The 14,597-nt window shown below is 32.8% G+C and overlaps 1 protein-coding gene across 3 annotated transcripts in view; it reads right to left on the bottom strand.

The window, feature by feature from the left end:
• The window catches only part of BRAF (B-Raf proto-oncogene, serine/threonine kinase), a 140,410-nt gene that overhangs the window by 35,124 nt on the left and 90,689 nt on the right, over positions 1 to 14,597 (bottom strand). For 2 of the 3 annotated variants that reach the window (XM_064487290.1, XM_031455493.2), the window contains 6 exons: positions 13,477 to 13,636; positions 8,387 to 8,423; positions 4,568 to 4,704; positions 3,496 to 3,613; positions 1,273 to 1,357; positions 221 to 397 (listed from right to left, as the gene is read on the bottom strand). In XM_064487290.1, coding sequence (XP_064343360.1) covers positions 221 to 397; positions 1,273 to 1,357; positions 3,496 to 3,613; positions 4,568 to 4,704; positions 8,387 to 8,423; positions 13,477 to 13,636 — 714 coding nt within the window. Of the gene's footprint in view, positions 1 to 220; positions 398 to 1,272; positions 1,358 to 3,495; positions 3,614 to 4,567; positions 4,705 to 6,907; positions 7,028 to 8,386; positions 8,424 to 13,476; positions 13,637 to 14,597 lie in introns of all 3 variants that reach the window. The other variant, XM_031455495.2, reaches the window with a different exon arrangement.

Here is a 14,597-nt window from a genome sequence, read left to right as displayed (position 1 = left end):
ATATTTGCACATCAAATATTTGATATATGTTTTGAAGACTATACTAGACAGACTATTTTATTTCTTAATATCATATTGCTAGCCATTAGTTAAAAGAGTCCACATGTTGCAGGACAATAATTGAAAAATGCAATTCAAAAGAATAATAGCTAAAACCTTTAAAATGTTCTGAATGGTCTTCAAAAGTAATTTACAAGAGATTTAACAGAATGGAACTTACTCCATGCCCTGTGCAGTCTGCCGTGCAATATCTATAAGTTTGATCATCTCGAATTTGGTCTCAATGATGTGGAGATGATGATATAAGCTGGAGCCCTCACACCACTGGGTAACAATAGCCAGTTGTGGCTTTGTTGAATAACCCATGAAGAGTAGGATATTCACATGTCGAGTTTTCCTGTAAAAAAAAATGTGACAGTAAATAGTAAAAAAATGTTGATAAACTTTAACAAATCTTTAAATAGAGGGCCAAAGCAGTCTACTTATCAGTAAGAAGTCATCAGAAAGAGGTTTTAAAAAGGCAACAAAATAATAAATTTAGGTAAGACTTTAGGAATTGTCTAGACTAACATCCTATCATTTTCATAAATATCTTTTTTAATATACCTCATAGACAGACAACCAGAGGTTGCTTAAATATCTTCAATTACGGTAAGCTCATCAATGAGACCACAGCCTGTTCCCTGTTACCACTATTCTTTTTTCTTTTTTAAAAAGTGGTTCTATTATTAAAATTTTTTTTGGTTGAGAAAAAATCATTTTCCTACAACTTTTGCCACTGGCTTCCCTGTTCTGCTTTCTGGAATAAAAGAGTAAGTTTATACCCTCTTGAACATAACAGCCTCCTATGGACCCAAATATTCTCAGTTCCTTGACTATTTTCTCCCTAAGTTATAGTTTCAGAATTCCTCCCCCGCCCCCATACCACCAAAGTTGTCCTTGCCTGGACATACTCTAGTTTGTTAATGTTCCTCAAGTTCCAGGGCTTGATACAATTTCTAAATGTCTTCTGATATGCTAAGTTTCTGAGAGTATTATTTCCATTTTGGGAATATTAGAAGTATTACTTCTCATGATCAGAATATTGTATTTCCATTAATTCACCCTATGATCACCTACCACTTAAAAGAGTATGGTTAAAGACAAAATATACTCAGACAAACTCTGTCTTCTCCATTTTGAGTAAATCTGTAAAGCTACCAGTGGCTATTACTGGAAAACACATGTTGATGCAGACAACTTCTCTGGAAAATGTGATTCACACAAGCTCACCTGAGTACTCCTACTTCATTTTTGAAGGCCTGTAACTGCTGAGGTGTGGGTGCTGTCACATTCAACATTTTCACTGCCACATCACCTAAAAGGTAATTGCCATTCCAAATGTCATTCCAATTTTTTAGATTTAAAAATATAAAAAACCCTGGGGTATTTTTCACTAATTATCATTGCCTTAAATTTATACCATTATAAAATGCAAATCAATTATACTTTAACTTCCTAAACTGCATTAATTTTCTGAGGAAAAAAAGTAAACTGACAATAATAGTCTTATACTAGTATTTCAAAATACCAATCCAAAAAAATAGCCAATCTCATTTTCCCCCTGGAAATTTAATTTAACCAATTAAATACCTAAGATATTTTCCTGGTTATTTAACAAAATTAAATTAGATGCATTCACTAACTGAATGTTAAAACTGCAGATGACAAGCCCAATGGAACTTGTCTGAAATAGAAAACTGCATACTTCTTTACCAGAGTAGTTAACCTTTTTTAAAAATCCACGGATCATTTATTGCATTTGCTAGGAAAATTATTAAAATTAAAAAAAATTTTAGGTGAAACAAGTAGAACTCTTACACATCGCCAAAGGGTGTATAAATTGGTACAACCACTTCAAACACTGTTGGCAGTATCTACTACTGGCCCCACAATTCTTTCCTAGGTATATACCAACCAACACGGACACATATGTTCACCAAACAACATGTACTAAGAATATTCATAGCAGTAGCATTCATGATAGCCCCAAACTGGAAACTATTCAAATGCTTATCACACAGTACACAGAAAGAGAAATCATGTTATAGTCACCAATGAACACTATGTAGAGAATGGATAACCCGTAACTACATACAATAATATAGATGAATCTTATGAACAATACTGAGAAAAGGGCCAGACAAGAAGGCCAGACAACATTACTTCTGTTTAGGTCAAATATCCATAGGGGTCGGGGACATGAAGAGGACTTCTAGAGTGCTGGTAATGCTCTTTTTATTGAACAGTTGTGTTGGCTTGTGAGCTTTTAGCTACTTGTACACTTAAGTGCACTTTTTTACATGCTATGTTGTATTTCAATATAATTAAACTAATTTATTGATTTTCCTGATTATCAAATAAAGTACTCATAGCAAAAAAACTCAAACTTAAAATTCAAAAATTGAACATTCTGAAAGCATAAAGAAAAAAATTAAAATCTTCCATAATCATGTCAGAATAATCAATGGTCAGAAATGACCACTGTTAACATATTGATGTACATACATCCTACTAGACTTTTATATGCATGCACTGTGAATATTTATAAATAAAAGATAACCTAGAAAGATATGTACTAAAATATCGATGGTTATTTAAAAAATTATGTCATTTATTTCCATGCAGCACCATAATATGGGATACTATACATGTTGCTTTATTAAATATACTGCGGACTCCTTTCCATATCAATAAATAAAGGTCTACCACTCCACTTTAATGTCTATATAATCATATATGGAGGTTATCAATTTATTTATCTAACCCTAACAAGCACTTGTTTATTTTCATTTTTCATTAATATTAAATCTCTAATGAATATACTTGCACACACATCTATTTGTTCCTGTTCAATTACTTCCTCATTGTAAAGTTCTACAAATGGAATTATTGGCTCTATATACATATTGCCAAATTATCCTCCAGAAAAATTGTAGCAATTTATTTTCTCACCAGCAGCATTATAATCTCAACTCTAAATTATGATAAATTAAAACAAAAATCTTTGTCCATTTGAGAGGCAAATAATGATTTCCATTTTTTGAATTTGCAATTCCTTGATAACTAGTGAGGCTGAACATATTTTATGTTTACTGGCCATTTCTTCCTTTGGTAAGTACTCTTTCAATATGTTTACTTGGGGTTTATAATACAAATAAAACTACCAGGAGAACAACTTATAAAAGAAAAACATTGGGGGGGATTAGCTCACCTGGAGGATCATCATCTTTAAAAACTATTACCATAGTATAATGATAGGACTTCTGGCTGTTGTGAATCCAATTCCTATTTCCCATAATTTTTGTTATAAACCTTTGGAAGACTCTTGCATCTGATCAAAAATAGCTTAATGATGCAAACAGTGAATACTCTCTTTGATTTTTTTTTTATATAAGTTGTTTAACACATATTATTATTATAATTTGTGACAAGGTCACTTTATTGTATACATACCATGCCACTTTCCCTTGTAGACTGTCCCAAACGACCCGGATCCAATTCTTTGTCCCACCGTGATCTGCCCATCAGGAATCTCCCAATCGTCACTTGAATCCCGTCTACCAAGTGTTTTCTTGATAAAAATAGTGCAAAAGTCAAGTCAAAGCAAACAAAAAAAGGAAAATCTTGTTTCACACTAAGCACATTCCCCTATGCCTGAAAGGGATGTAAGTTAGGAAGGGAAAAAGATCTTAGAGGGGAAAAAATCTGAAGAATAATGGAGAAGTATGATTCTTACAATGTAGAACTTAAGTTTAAGACTTAAGTCAGTATTAGGATGCAAACAACTTCTTAAAAAATAATTATTTACCAGGTATGAGCAGAAACGTATATTATTAAAACCAATAAAATAAAACAGCTTCTTATCATTTGGAAGACTACTAGGGGCAAGATAAGTACTATATACATTTGTGACTAGTTTTGGCTCCAAAGGCCAAAAATTTAAGCTAACATATTATGTAAATGTTGATAATCTAATTACTCTCTCCCAATCAGTGCTAAATTTCCTCATATATCTTATCTGACCCAGTCTCTCAAAAAAATGTATCAACATAAATAATCACTTTGGTATGATCCACCTATCCAACATTCACTATTAATGTACCATCGCTAAAGTGATTAGTTTTTAATATAGATTTATTTTGCAGCAGAAGTTAGTTTTTCAATAGAGAAGAATGTCCTTTGGTAGATATTTGAATTTCAGACCAGCTCCTTAGAATATATATGCCTAATCATGCCTCCTAAAATACTTTCTCTTTTCATAGTTTAGAAGCAGAACACTATTCTTACACTTTCAAAACTGCATTTTACTTAATAGTATTAGAGTTGAGAGCAAAAATCAGTGTTGTGGGAATATGCTTTAGGCAAAAAACGATCAGCTCTTAAATTTATTTGACTATGGGAATTCTGTGTCATATATGGACATATCATATGTCGCCATATATCTTATATCTAAAAGGCAAATTACCTTTGGCTATGACTTCTAAGAAGGAATAACTTAGAGGAAAAAGATGCCATATACTCTCACCATTCGATTTCTGTCTTCTGAGGATGAAGATGATTTCCTTTCTCGCTGAGGTCCTGGAGATTTCTGTAATGCTTTCACATTAGTGAGTGAGCCAGGTAATGAGGCAGGGGGTGTGGCAGACAAACCTGTGGTGGATCCTAAGTTAGTGAAAGGAAAAATATATCTATTAAAGGAGGATGAAGCATGTTAGTTTACTGGGGGCAGAGGGTGGAGGGAGATTTAGATTTATTTTAAAAATGCACTATATGTTCAAATATAGATCATTTGGAAAGGACAGGTAAATAAGGGGCCTCATTGGGTGGTCATATTATAAATATATCAGTATTTTATCAATACCAAATATATAAATTATAAAACTGTAATTTCTTTTAGTTTTCTGGTCAATTTAATGACCTTTAAAACATCTGATTACAAATATATACTTTGCTTATTGGTGCAAAGTCTAGGAGAAAAACAATCTTTCAAAAATGAGAGATAAACTAAAAAGTATTCCCAAGCTTTTGTTTCTCTGATTAAAAAAACATAAAGCAAAATTAACTTAAAAGCCAATATAAAAAATACTTTAACAGCCAATTAATACAAAAAAAGATGGAAATTCCCCAAATGGAATCATAGTCTAATAGCTGCCTTAATGTTGGCATTACCTAGCTGTTTCATATTAGCCACTAAAGTAAAAAAATCCTACACTACACACTGTATTATTTAAGAGTGATACAGTTTCACTGGTTCCTGGAGGCATATTCTGCTAAACAAAGATAACTTCTACCTGCATAACAAAGTTAATGTTAACAAAGCCAAGCAGGTTTCTCAAGACTTTCTGAAAAGTCTTTGCCTTTATGAGCAAGAGTAAAGTGCTATGGCCTCTCAGCCAAGTTACTACAATGGAAATATTTTATCACATTCTTTGAAAGTGGGTTCAGCTGGCAGGGTTGCGCCACCTTTCTAATGGATACTTTTCCAAATGCTGACTGAGCTAAAATCCTAATTCATGTACAGACCTGGTTCAGAGGGGTTTAGGGCAATGACTCCTCTTGGGTTTTGAGTATAGCTAAGCAGGACAGAGATGTCAGGTAATATTTGCATATATAGAACAAAAAAGACTAAGAGAATTTTTTTTAAGTAGACAACTATTCTCTAGTTAAAAAGTCACTATCTTTCAAAGAACATGGATCAGGATACTCATGGCAACATTTAAATGTTAAAACTGTATAGAAATTTAATCATTACTACATAATATATGTCATCATGTGGAATTTCCATATCTCATATACAATTTTCCACAAGAAAATGGTATCTGGAATATCTATTACTAGAGCACAATCCATATTCTGCCTTCCACTGATAATTTTCAATATTATAAATCCTTAACTGCTTACCCAATGCTTCACAGTCTGATCTACTCAGTGCTGTATTGTATTATTTACTTTAATCACACTACTCAGTACTCTGTGACTTCTAGCCCATTTCATGGATTTTCTGAGGAAGACTTGGGCTGAGAGAGCAAAAATCTGAAACACCACCACTACATTTAGAATAAGTAACAGACACTAACTAGCAAAAGCCAGTAAATATAATTCTTTTAAAATATCTTTATTTATATCTATAGCAAGACACCCATCTAAATTTTGACTTAAATTTTTAAAAATCATTCTAACCACTAATTAAAGTATGTCAAGATAAAATGGGAGAGTGAAATTACACTGCTTTTTCCTCATGATGGCATAAGTGAAAGAATCAATCCTAAAATTTCTTAAGTACGGTAAAAATATCCCAAATGTATTACAAATCTTCTTTAAAGTTTCCTACCTTTGATATAAAATATACACATCCTCTTTTTCCAAAAAAAAAACAAAAACAAAACCCATATTACAGAAAATAAAGCCAAAAATCTAGTAAAAACTCTTAACAGGGATTTCCATTTAAAAAAAAAAAACAAAAAAAGATAACAAATATTTAATAGTCATCAAGGTTATCATCTAAATGGATTAAAATAAAAGAAATTCAACTTGCAAAGAGCCCCCTCCCTACATTATTTACTACCGCCCACTGAGTTTAAGAAGTTATTAAGATCAAAAACTAAGTAACATAACAAAAAACAAGATGGAAATCTCAGCTCAGAATTTTCTTGCTTTTACAAATTTATGACAGACAGCATACAGGAAGCTGTGGTAGTGAGTATGTGTGAGAAGCACATTCAGCATTCCAGCCAGGCCAAGCAGAAATTCAGTACTGAAAACTTTCACACTTACAAACACACACTGTGAGGGTGAGGCACAAACAGTATCTGTAGTTTATATTTAGTTTGCTTTGGGTGAAAACAAGAAAGAAGAGCCCAACTACCTCTGAACACTGGGCCAGGCTCAAAATCAAACACTATTTCACTGGGGACAGAATGTAGGAGGGGACTGGGAGTCCGGGATTGGTATTTCCGAAGACAGCGCATCAGCTGGTTCAAAGGGGCTGTTAGAAGAGAAAGAGAGGGGCAGGCAAACACAGGAAGACAGACACACAGAAGAAATGAAAGAAGTCATGGGGAATAAATAAGATGAGTTGAAGCCTGCTTCATAAAATAATTCTGGATGTTTAAAAAAATCTGCTTATTATCATAAAATCCCAATAATTTTTTGAAAAGTGACTCATAAAAAGGACAAGAAATGCCATTTGATTTTTCGGTACTAAGCAGGCAGTTTTTATGACTAAGTTAACTCTGTGATGCTAACATGATGACAACATTTAAATGCTGGATGTACTGGGCAAAATTATCAAAAGCCACAGCTATTAAGACATATGAAAGTCAGACTGGCAGCAACATTAATTGGTGGGTTCATGGAATAACAAACAGGAAAAAAAGACTATGTGCTTTAGTAACTACTAAGTCTAGAGTATATAATGTAGTGTTATTATTTTGGTAGGTTCATGGGAATACAGAAACAATAAAACATGGTTTAGACAATGCTTATTCAATATAAAATATCTTTGAATCTAGGCTTCAGGTCACAGTGAAGAGACCAACTCTAAACAAGATAAGCCAGTCATGCAGGACTTCCTTATTAAATAGGAGACAGCTGAAGAGGTAAGCATAAAGGATCACTTGGAAGAAAACTTCAAGATAGTTTCAAATACCATCTCTTAGAAACATTACATAGGGGTGAATTCTTATTTTAAAAGTATTTTCTAAAATAATGTTCTGTTATGCCCCCAATTTTCACTGGGTACTAGAGTATCTGATGAAAATTCTTTAAGAAATCTCAATTCAATTTATTTCCTTATTTTATTTCCTGGACTAGTAAAAGGGCAACTAGACTTTTCCATTTAGGGGTCTATGCTATACAACATATATTCCAAAGCCTTCTAGAAAGCTGAAGGGAAGTGGTTGATAATTCTTACAAACTGATAGCTTGTGGCAGGCAATCCCAGGTATTCTCCCCAAGAATGATTAAAAAAGTCAAGTTTTAACTGATTGAAAGCTCAATCTTTAACTATTAGTGGAGGCTCCCAAAGGAAATTTAGCATCATCAGTTTTGTAGATGGTTAAGAATAAAGTGGCAAGGATCACTCCTTGATAACATTTAAAAACTGCAGATAGTACATTTAAGACTCCCTTTTATGCCCTCTCTTTTTCTCTGGTTATGGATCAGTTAAAATTTTATTAGAGATAAATGATAAATACTAAAAAAAAAAAGCAAAAATTTTTGGTTCTTCTCTACACATTTTTCTCTGTGTCTGTGTTTCATGAAAGAAGCAAATATAAAGGAGACAAGCAGCAAAGCAATTGCACTTTTCCCTGCGTTCTTTTTTTAAATTGAGATCACTACTTACCTCCATCACTACGAAACCCTTGGTCTCTAATCAAGTCCTACAAATAAACAGTAATGTATATTTATTCAAAGCATATGGTAAGAAAGTAATAACAACATTTTGTTTTCCACCAAGCATTAACAGAAAGGTTAACGTGAAAATAATATCTGGGCTATAAATTACATCACAAAACAAAGAATATGGAATTAGTTAGTGAACATGATAAAATAAAAAATTTAAAGCACTTGCCAACCTAACCTTAGACTGAAGGGATTATTAGTCCTGATCAAATGCTGAAATCCATTTAAGGCCATTCAAAACCAATGGCTGCATCAGTTCTTAAAAAAAAAAAAATTCTACTGGCACATATTAAGAGCCATAAAATGTTCATACCCTTTGATCTTGTAATTCTAGTTCTGGGAATTTTTCCTAAGGAAATAATTCAGAAGAAAAAACGTAATGCACAAAGACGTTTAGTGCAACATTGTCCATCATACTAAAAAATCAGTAATAATTATTTCCCTACTATAGGCATATAGACATACTGGTTAAGCAAATTATGATGTATCAATTTAGTAAGTATTATGCAGCTACTATAATAATTATGAAGCTCAAGTCATGAAACATGTTTACAGTATAATTTTAAAAAGAATATAAAATTAAATGTACACTGATACAATCATAAAAACAGATGTGTAAGGACACACTAGAAGTGAAAAAAAGAAAAATAGCTCAAATAGGGTTTTGCTAAAAATTTGTCTTTACTATTAAAATATAGCTTTTCAAAATAGACAATGTGGGGTGGGGCAGCGGAGGAGGAGTCTACTGGCAATGCAATGCAATTTGGATCCTAACAGACAGAACTTAGTTTACCCAATATAACTTAAATATGAAGGATTGAATGGCCCCAAATGTCTCAACAGGTTCAAAGGCACTTTGCAAATAGGCAGCTTTTTGTTTATAGGTTCAAACAAAGAGTAAATTCTTTACAGATGTATTTCTGTCATGTTCAATGTATGACATAAAGTCTTTAACATTTTCTACAGAATAAGCAACAAATACTCATATCTGCAAATACAGTACTAAATATTCAGGGCTGTGTGACTATCAATAAATATAATATCCTGGTGGTCTCACTAACTTTGTGTTCTTAAGAGCATATTATAAACTAAGTGGAAGAAAGATATACACACACATGAAAACTGACTCAAATATGTTGATTATTCCTAAATCCGTACCTCTATTCAAGGTCCCTGTTTCAGCTGCTATTGGACTTCTAAACCAGTAAAAGTTCCACAGACATCTTAAAGTTAGTATGTCTAAAATAAAAGTTACCATTTTCATTTCTACAAACCTGTTCTTCCTCATTTGGTATTTCCTATTTTATTGAATGGAATAAATACTATCTGTTCACCTACGCCAGAGAAATCTAGGCATTATCTTCTACCTCTGTTCTTTTTCCTTCTTTCCCCCACTGCTACACAGAACAGTGGTTAAATATAAGAAAGGCAGGCCAGACTCTCCTCCATTTCAATCATTTATCAACTGTGTGATCTGGGGTAAGTTTCTTAATCTCTCTAAATCTAATTTTCTTAACAATAAAATAAGGACAATAATAGTACTTAACTCATGAGTGTTTATGCGGACGGAATGAGAAAATTTATGTAAAGTACTTAGTATAGTACCTAGCACATAGTAAGCATTTATTAATAGTAGCCATTTTCAGTATCAATCCTAACAATTTTGCCTATCAAATCTCTAATTCAAAAGATTTTTCTAAAATAGAGCTGATCACTTTTTCTCCCATTCAAAGTTTATTAGCTCCCATGCTACCAACTATGATAGAGACCTCAGTGTGTACTCTCCTTACTTAGTTTCATCTTCTACCATTTCCCATCCATTTCCTAAACCCTAATCTCCTATAATATTAACTGTTAATTACATCCCACATAAAGGTACTTCCATACTTATGCACATACCATTTCCTTAACAAATGATTTTCCTTCTTAAAACTCCCACCTGGTGTACTTAATAAACACCTACTTATTCATATTCATCTTCTACACACTTTGGCTTAAATGTGCCCCTTCTCTTTTAAATATTACTAGATCCAACCATTAGAGTTTATCTCTCCCTTCTATAAACTATACTATATATTTTTGTGTTTATTTATATGTCTGATTCATCCATTAGATTGTGACCTTCTTGAGGGCAAAGACTGTGCTAATTAATTCATCTTAATTCCCTGTTCTGACATAGTGCCTATCCAAGTAAACATTAAATCTGGTTTACTGGAATAATAAATAATAATGACTGAAATTTAATGAAGTGATTGAAACCAAATGAAATGTTAAAAGGTTTGTATTTTATCTTATAATCAATGAGAAGCAGATGAAAGTTTTAGAGCAAAGGAATAGATGATGACAGAGGTGTTGTAAAAAAAAATTATTCTGACAGGAGTAAGAAAGAACGGAAATGGATAGAAGAAAATCAGTGGCGTGAAATCTGTTTCGGAGATCAATGTAATAAGTAGTTCAAGTGAAGAAATATGGCCCAAATGGTGGCAGTAATAACAAATTTGAGATGCATATCAAAAGGAAAGGTGATACCTTATGCCAGTTAGGTTATGGGGAGGATGAAAAAGCAAGATATAAAAATGACACTTCAAACGTTCAAGGCTAAGAGAATAGGAGAACAATAGTAACACTAACACATAAAGGAAAAAAATCTAAAAAAATGTTAGTTTTGAAAGTAAGTATGAAGGTTACAATTTTGAAAATACTGACAATAGATCTAGCCTAGAAATAAGATTTGATTTCTTATTTCACAATCTCCTTATTCCCATATTTCCCTTTCCTACTTTTTTTTTCTTTTGTATTCAGGTCTAGCTAGATAGAAGACCTCATTAGTTGAGAAAAACTGGTATTAGGAGGTTACTTTAAATGTAAAATAAGAGGAATAAAATAAGAGGAAAAAACCTTCCTAGTAACAAGTGGGAAGAAAGTCTGATTTGGGAATGTATCCTGAAAAATGAAATTAAGATTTATAAAAAGTTTATTTTCTCTTACATTCAAAAAATTTTAAGTTATACTTTCAACAATATGATAATTCTTAAATTAACACAGAAAGAATCAAGTTTTTATTGGTTATAATACTAAACTTACAATAGCACAAACTGAAATTCTTAATTCCATAGTCAACTTTTACATCACAGTCATTTTTATAAAAATTTTAAAGGACTTCATTAATTCCTTCAAAGGCCTCCATCAATCCTTTAATATTTAAATCATTTTCATTTGAAGAGCCTAATATATTGTCATCTTTATAGGTTTTCTTTTACTGTTAGCTGAACTAATTTAATTCTGCTGTATCCTTATTTCTCAATGGCTTTGTAAGATTTGAGTAGTTCTCCGAAGTCACTATTCATCGTCTCCCTAAAATCCTTAAAACCTTTTTTTTAAAATCAGTCTGGCAATCAGTGTTTTCATTGAAATCTTGGGTACTGACGGAAAGGGGCTGGAATGTAAGCTGTTATTAAATTGGGAAGGATGTTAGAGTAGGGACTAATATTAAAGTAGTCCGTTAATTAGTGAATATTTTCCTGTTAGGACAATTTTTGCTTCTTTACTCAACCTTATGAGGAGGACTCACATAAGGAATGCCTGTAAAATGAGAACAACTTTAGTCCTCTAAGAGACAAGTGACCACTTCAGTAACTTCTGTATCTTGCTTACAGGGGTAAACAGTTTCAAATTCCTTTTTAAATGTAATTACTTTCCAAGGCAAACAAACTGGATGGATTTTCTGTTTTGCTACTTATTACAGACAGAGATAAAAGATAACTCACACTTTTTTATTCTGAAGTACAAACTCTGGGAAAAGTGACACCTAAGTCCAAGATCAAGATCCCACCACATCACATCAGATAGCAAAGGCTCTTTATCGTCTTCAGTAACTCAGTTACCATGATGATGTAGCTAAATGAATCAGTCCTTTTGGATTGATCCTGTGTATTTCATCTTTCTTCGCATCTCCTTCTTCTCTTTTGTCTATATCAGGGACTGTCAAAATACAGTGGGCTGGCCACCTATTTTACTAAAGTTTTACTGAAATAAAGCCATACCTATTTAATTAAAATGTATTATTTATGACTTTTCACATTACAGCAGAGTTAAACAGTTGTCATTAGAGATCATAAGATCCACAAGCCTAGAAAACTTACTATGTGGTGTGGCCCTTTAAGAAAGAGTCTGTTGACCCTTGGTCTACATTATGGGAAATTTCCTCTGCTTTATCTTCTAACCCTTTCACTGATACAAATATTTTTTGATGACCTATTATGTTAGGTGCTAACTAACACCTAACATAATTCCTATGTTAGGGAACTATATTAGGGATGGTTTCTGCTGTCTAGAAGTTAATATCTAATTGCAGAAGTGATACTAACATACATGAGCCAACTTACAGTGTGTAAGATAAACTGGGAAAGTAAAAAAATTCAAGAGTGACCAGCCAGAAGGAGGCTAAAATAACTGAAGAAGTGAGATTACAATATATAATAATGACCAGAGAAGATCCATTTAAAAAAAATGATTAAAACTCAGTGATAAACTTTACATAAAAGAATATACCAAAATTCAAGATGTGTACAGAAATGGAATATAATAATATACTCAAGAAAGTAAAGAAGGTTAAAGGCAGATTTGCATGTTAAGTACATAAAGTAATGATTAGTCATTAAGGGTTATTCAAAGTTGATCTTTTAAAAATTTAGGTAAAGATTTCAAATTGATCTAAATAGGAAGCTTGCAAGTGTATTCGTTAACATAAAATGGTCAAGTGGATTACCTGTTAAATACATGAAGTTAAGACTTTTACAGAGATGGTGTCATAGAAAAAAAAATGAGAATAACTCTGTAATTTGGAACCAGTTGAATATTTAATGCCATTAGCGAAGATGACAAGGCCTTTCTGTATTTCATTAAAAGTCTATCACTCATAATAACTGTGATAAATGAAAGATGATACATTTCTGATCTATATTATAAGTGTAGCAGAAAAATTTAAAAATACAGTTGAATTTTTTTAGTTCAACAATGCTGGATACTTACATCAATATTGACGGGTTCTATTGTGTTTATATGCACATTTGGAGCTGACGAGGACCGGTCTCGTTGTCCAAACTGATTTCGATGATCTTCATCTGCTGGTCGGAAAGGCTGTGGAATTGGAATGGATTTTGAAGGAGACGGACTGGTGAGAATTGGGGGCCTGGAAAAATTAAGTGATTGAAACATAAGATTCAGAGCAACTTTACAGAGATAACAGCACGGAAAATCGGATGATACAAAGATTTTCCTGCTTTTATATTCTCAAAAAAACTTTAAAATAAAGCATTAAAAATCTAGCAGTAATGGCTTTTAAAATTACTACCTTAAAAAACTATTCTAGGCTTGTACCTAATACTGACAAAGCTGCTTTGCTCAAGCAGACCCTCCAGGGAGTATCAATGATAAGAACACTGATTTTTATCCAGAAAACTCCAGAGAAATCCACAAATGGCTAGAAATTACCTGTGGTTAATCAGCGGAAGGAACTCTTGTCCTTTAAGGTTACATAAAAATGCTCTAGGTAGGGACTGACTGAACAATGTCTGCCATTTTTTTCCTACCCTTGTCATTTCTTGATAGTTGAAGTTACTAAAATGAAATTTTTATGCAAAGTATTAGGAAATTATAAATATTTAAAAAATAATACATGCATATTTAAGGACCTGAAAGTTATGCTTTACACAAGAGTTGAATTAAAATCCTGAACAATAACGGCAAAAGATCATTTCCAAATAGATGATCCTGACAGTGTCTCCCTCATTTTGAAATTTTTACCATGCCCAATAACTGATACAAGAGACACAGGGGAATAATACATTAACCATTAAAGCACGTATCTGTAAAAACAGCTTTTGACGAAACTATCAAAACAGGGGACAGAGTGACCTATTCTGGTACTGTAGATAAATAAAGTCTATGATCTCTCACCGCCCCCAGAATGAATGTGGGACTCATGGAGTACATTATGAAGTTTTGAGACTAGACTGTAAACATCTGTGAGGAGTCTCTGCCCCTCAGAAGGAATATCCAAGAGAGATGAGAAGTGAGTATCACTTGATAGATGAGGTATGACTGTCCCAGTGAGCTCCATTAGGACCAATGAATGACTCAGTGTTAACAGC

This window comes from Camelus dromedarius, chromosome 7 (genome assembly GCF_036321535.1).
Source record: "Camelus dromedarius isolate mCamDro1 chromosome 7, mCamDro1.pat, whole genome shotgun sequence".
In the NCBI taxonomy this organism is placed as follows: Eukaryota; Metazoa; Chordata; class Mammalia; order Artiodactyla; family Camelidae; genus Camelus; species Camelus dromedarius.
This window is presented reverse-complemented; position numbering and strand designations above follow the sequence as displayed.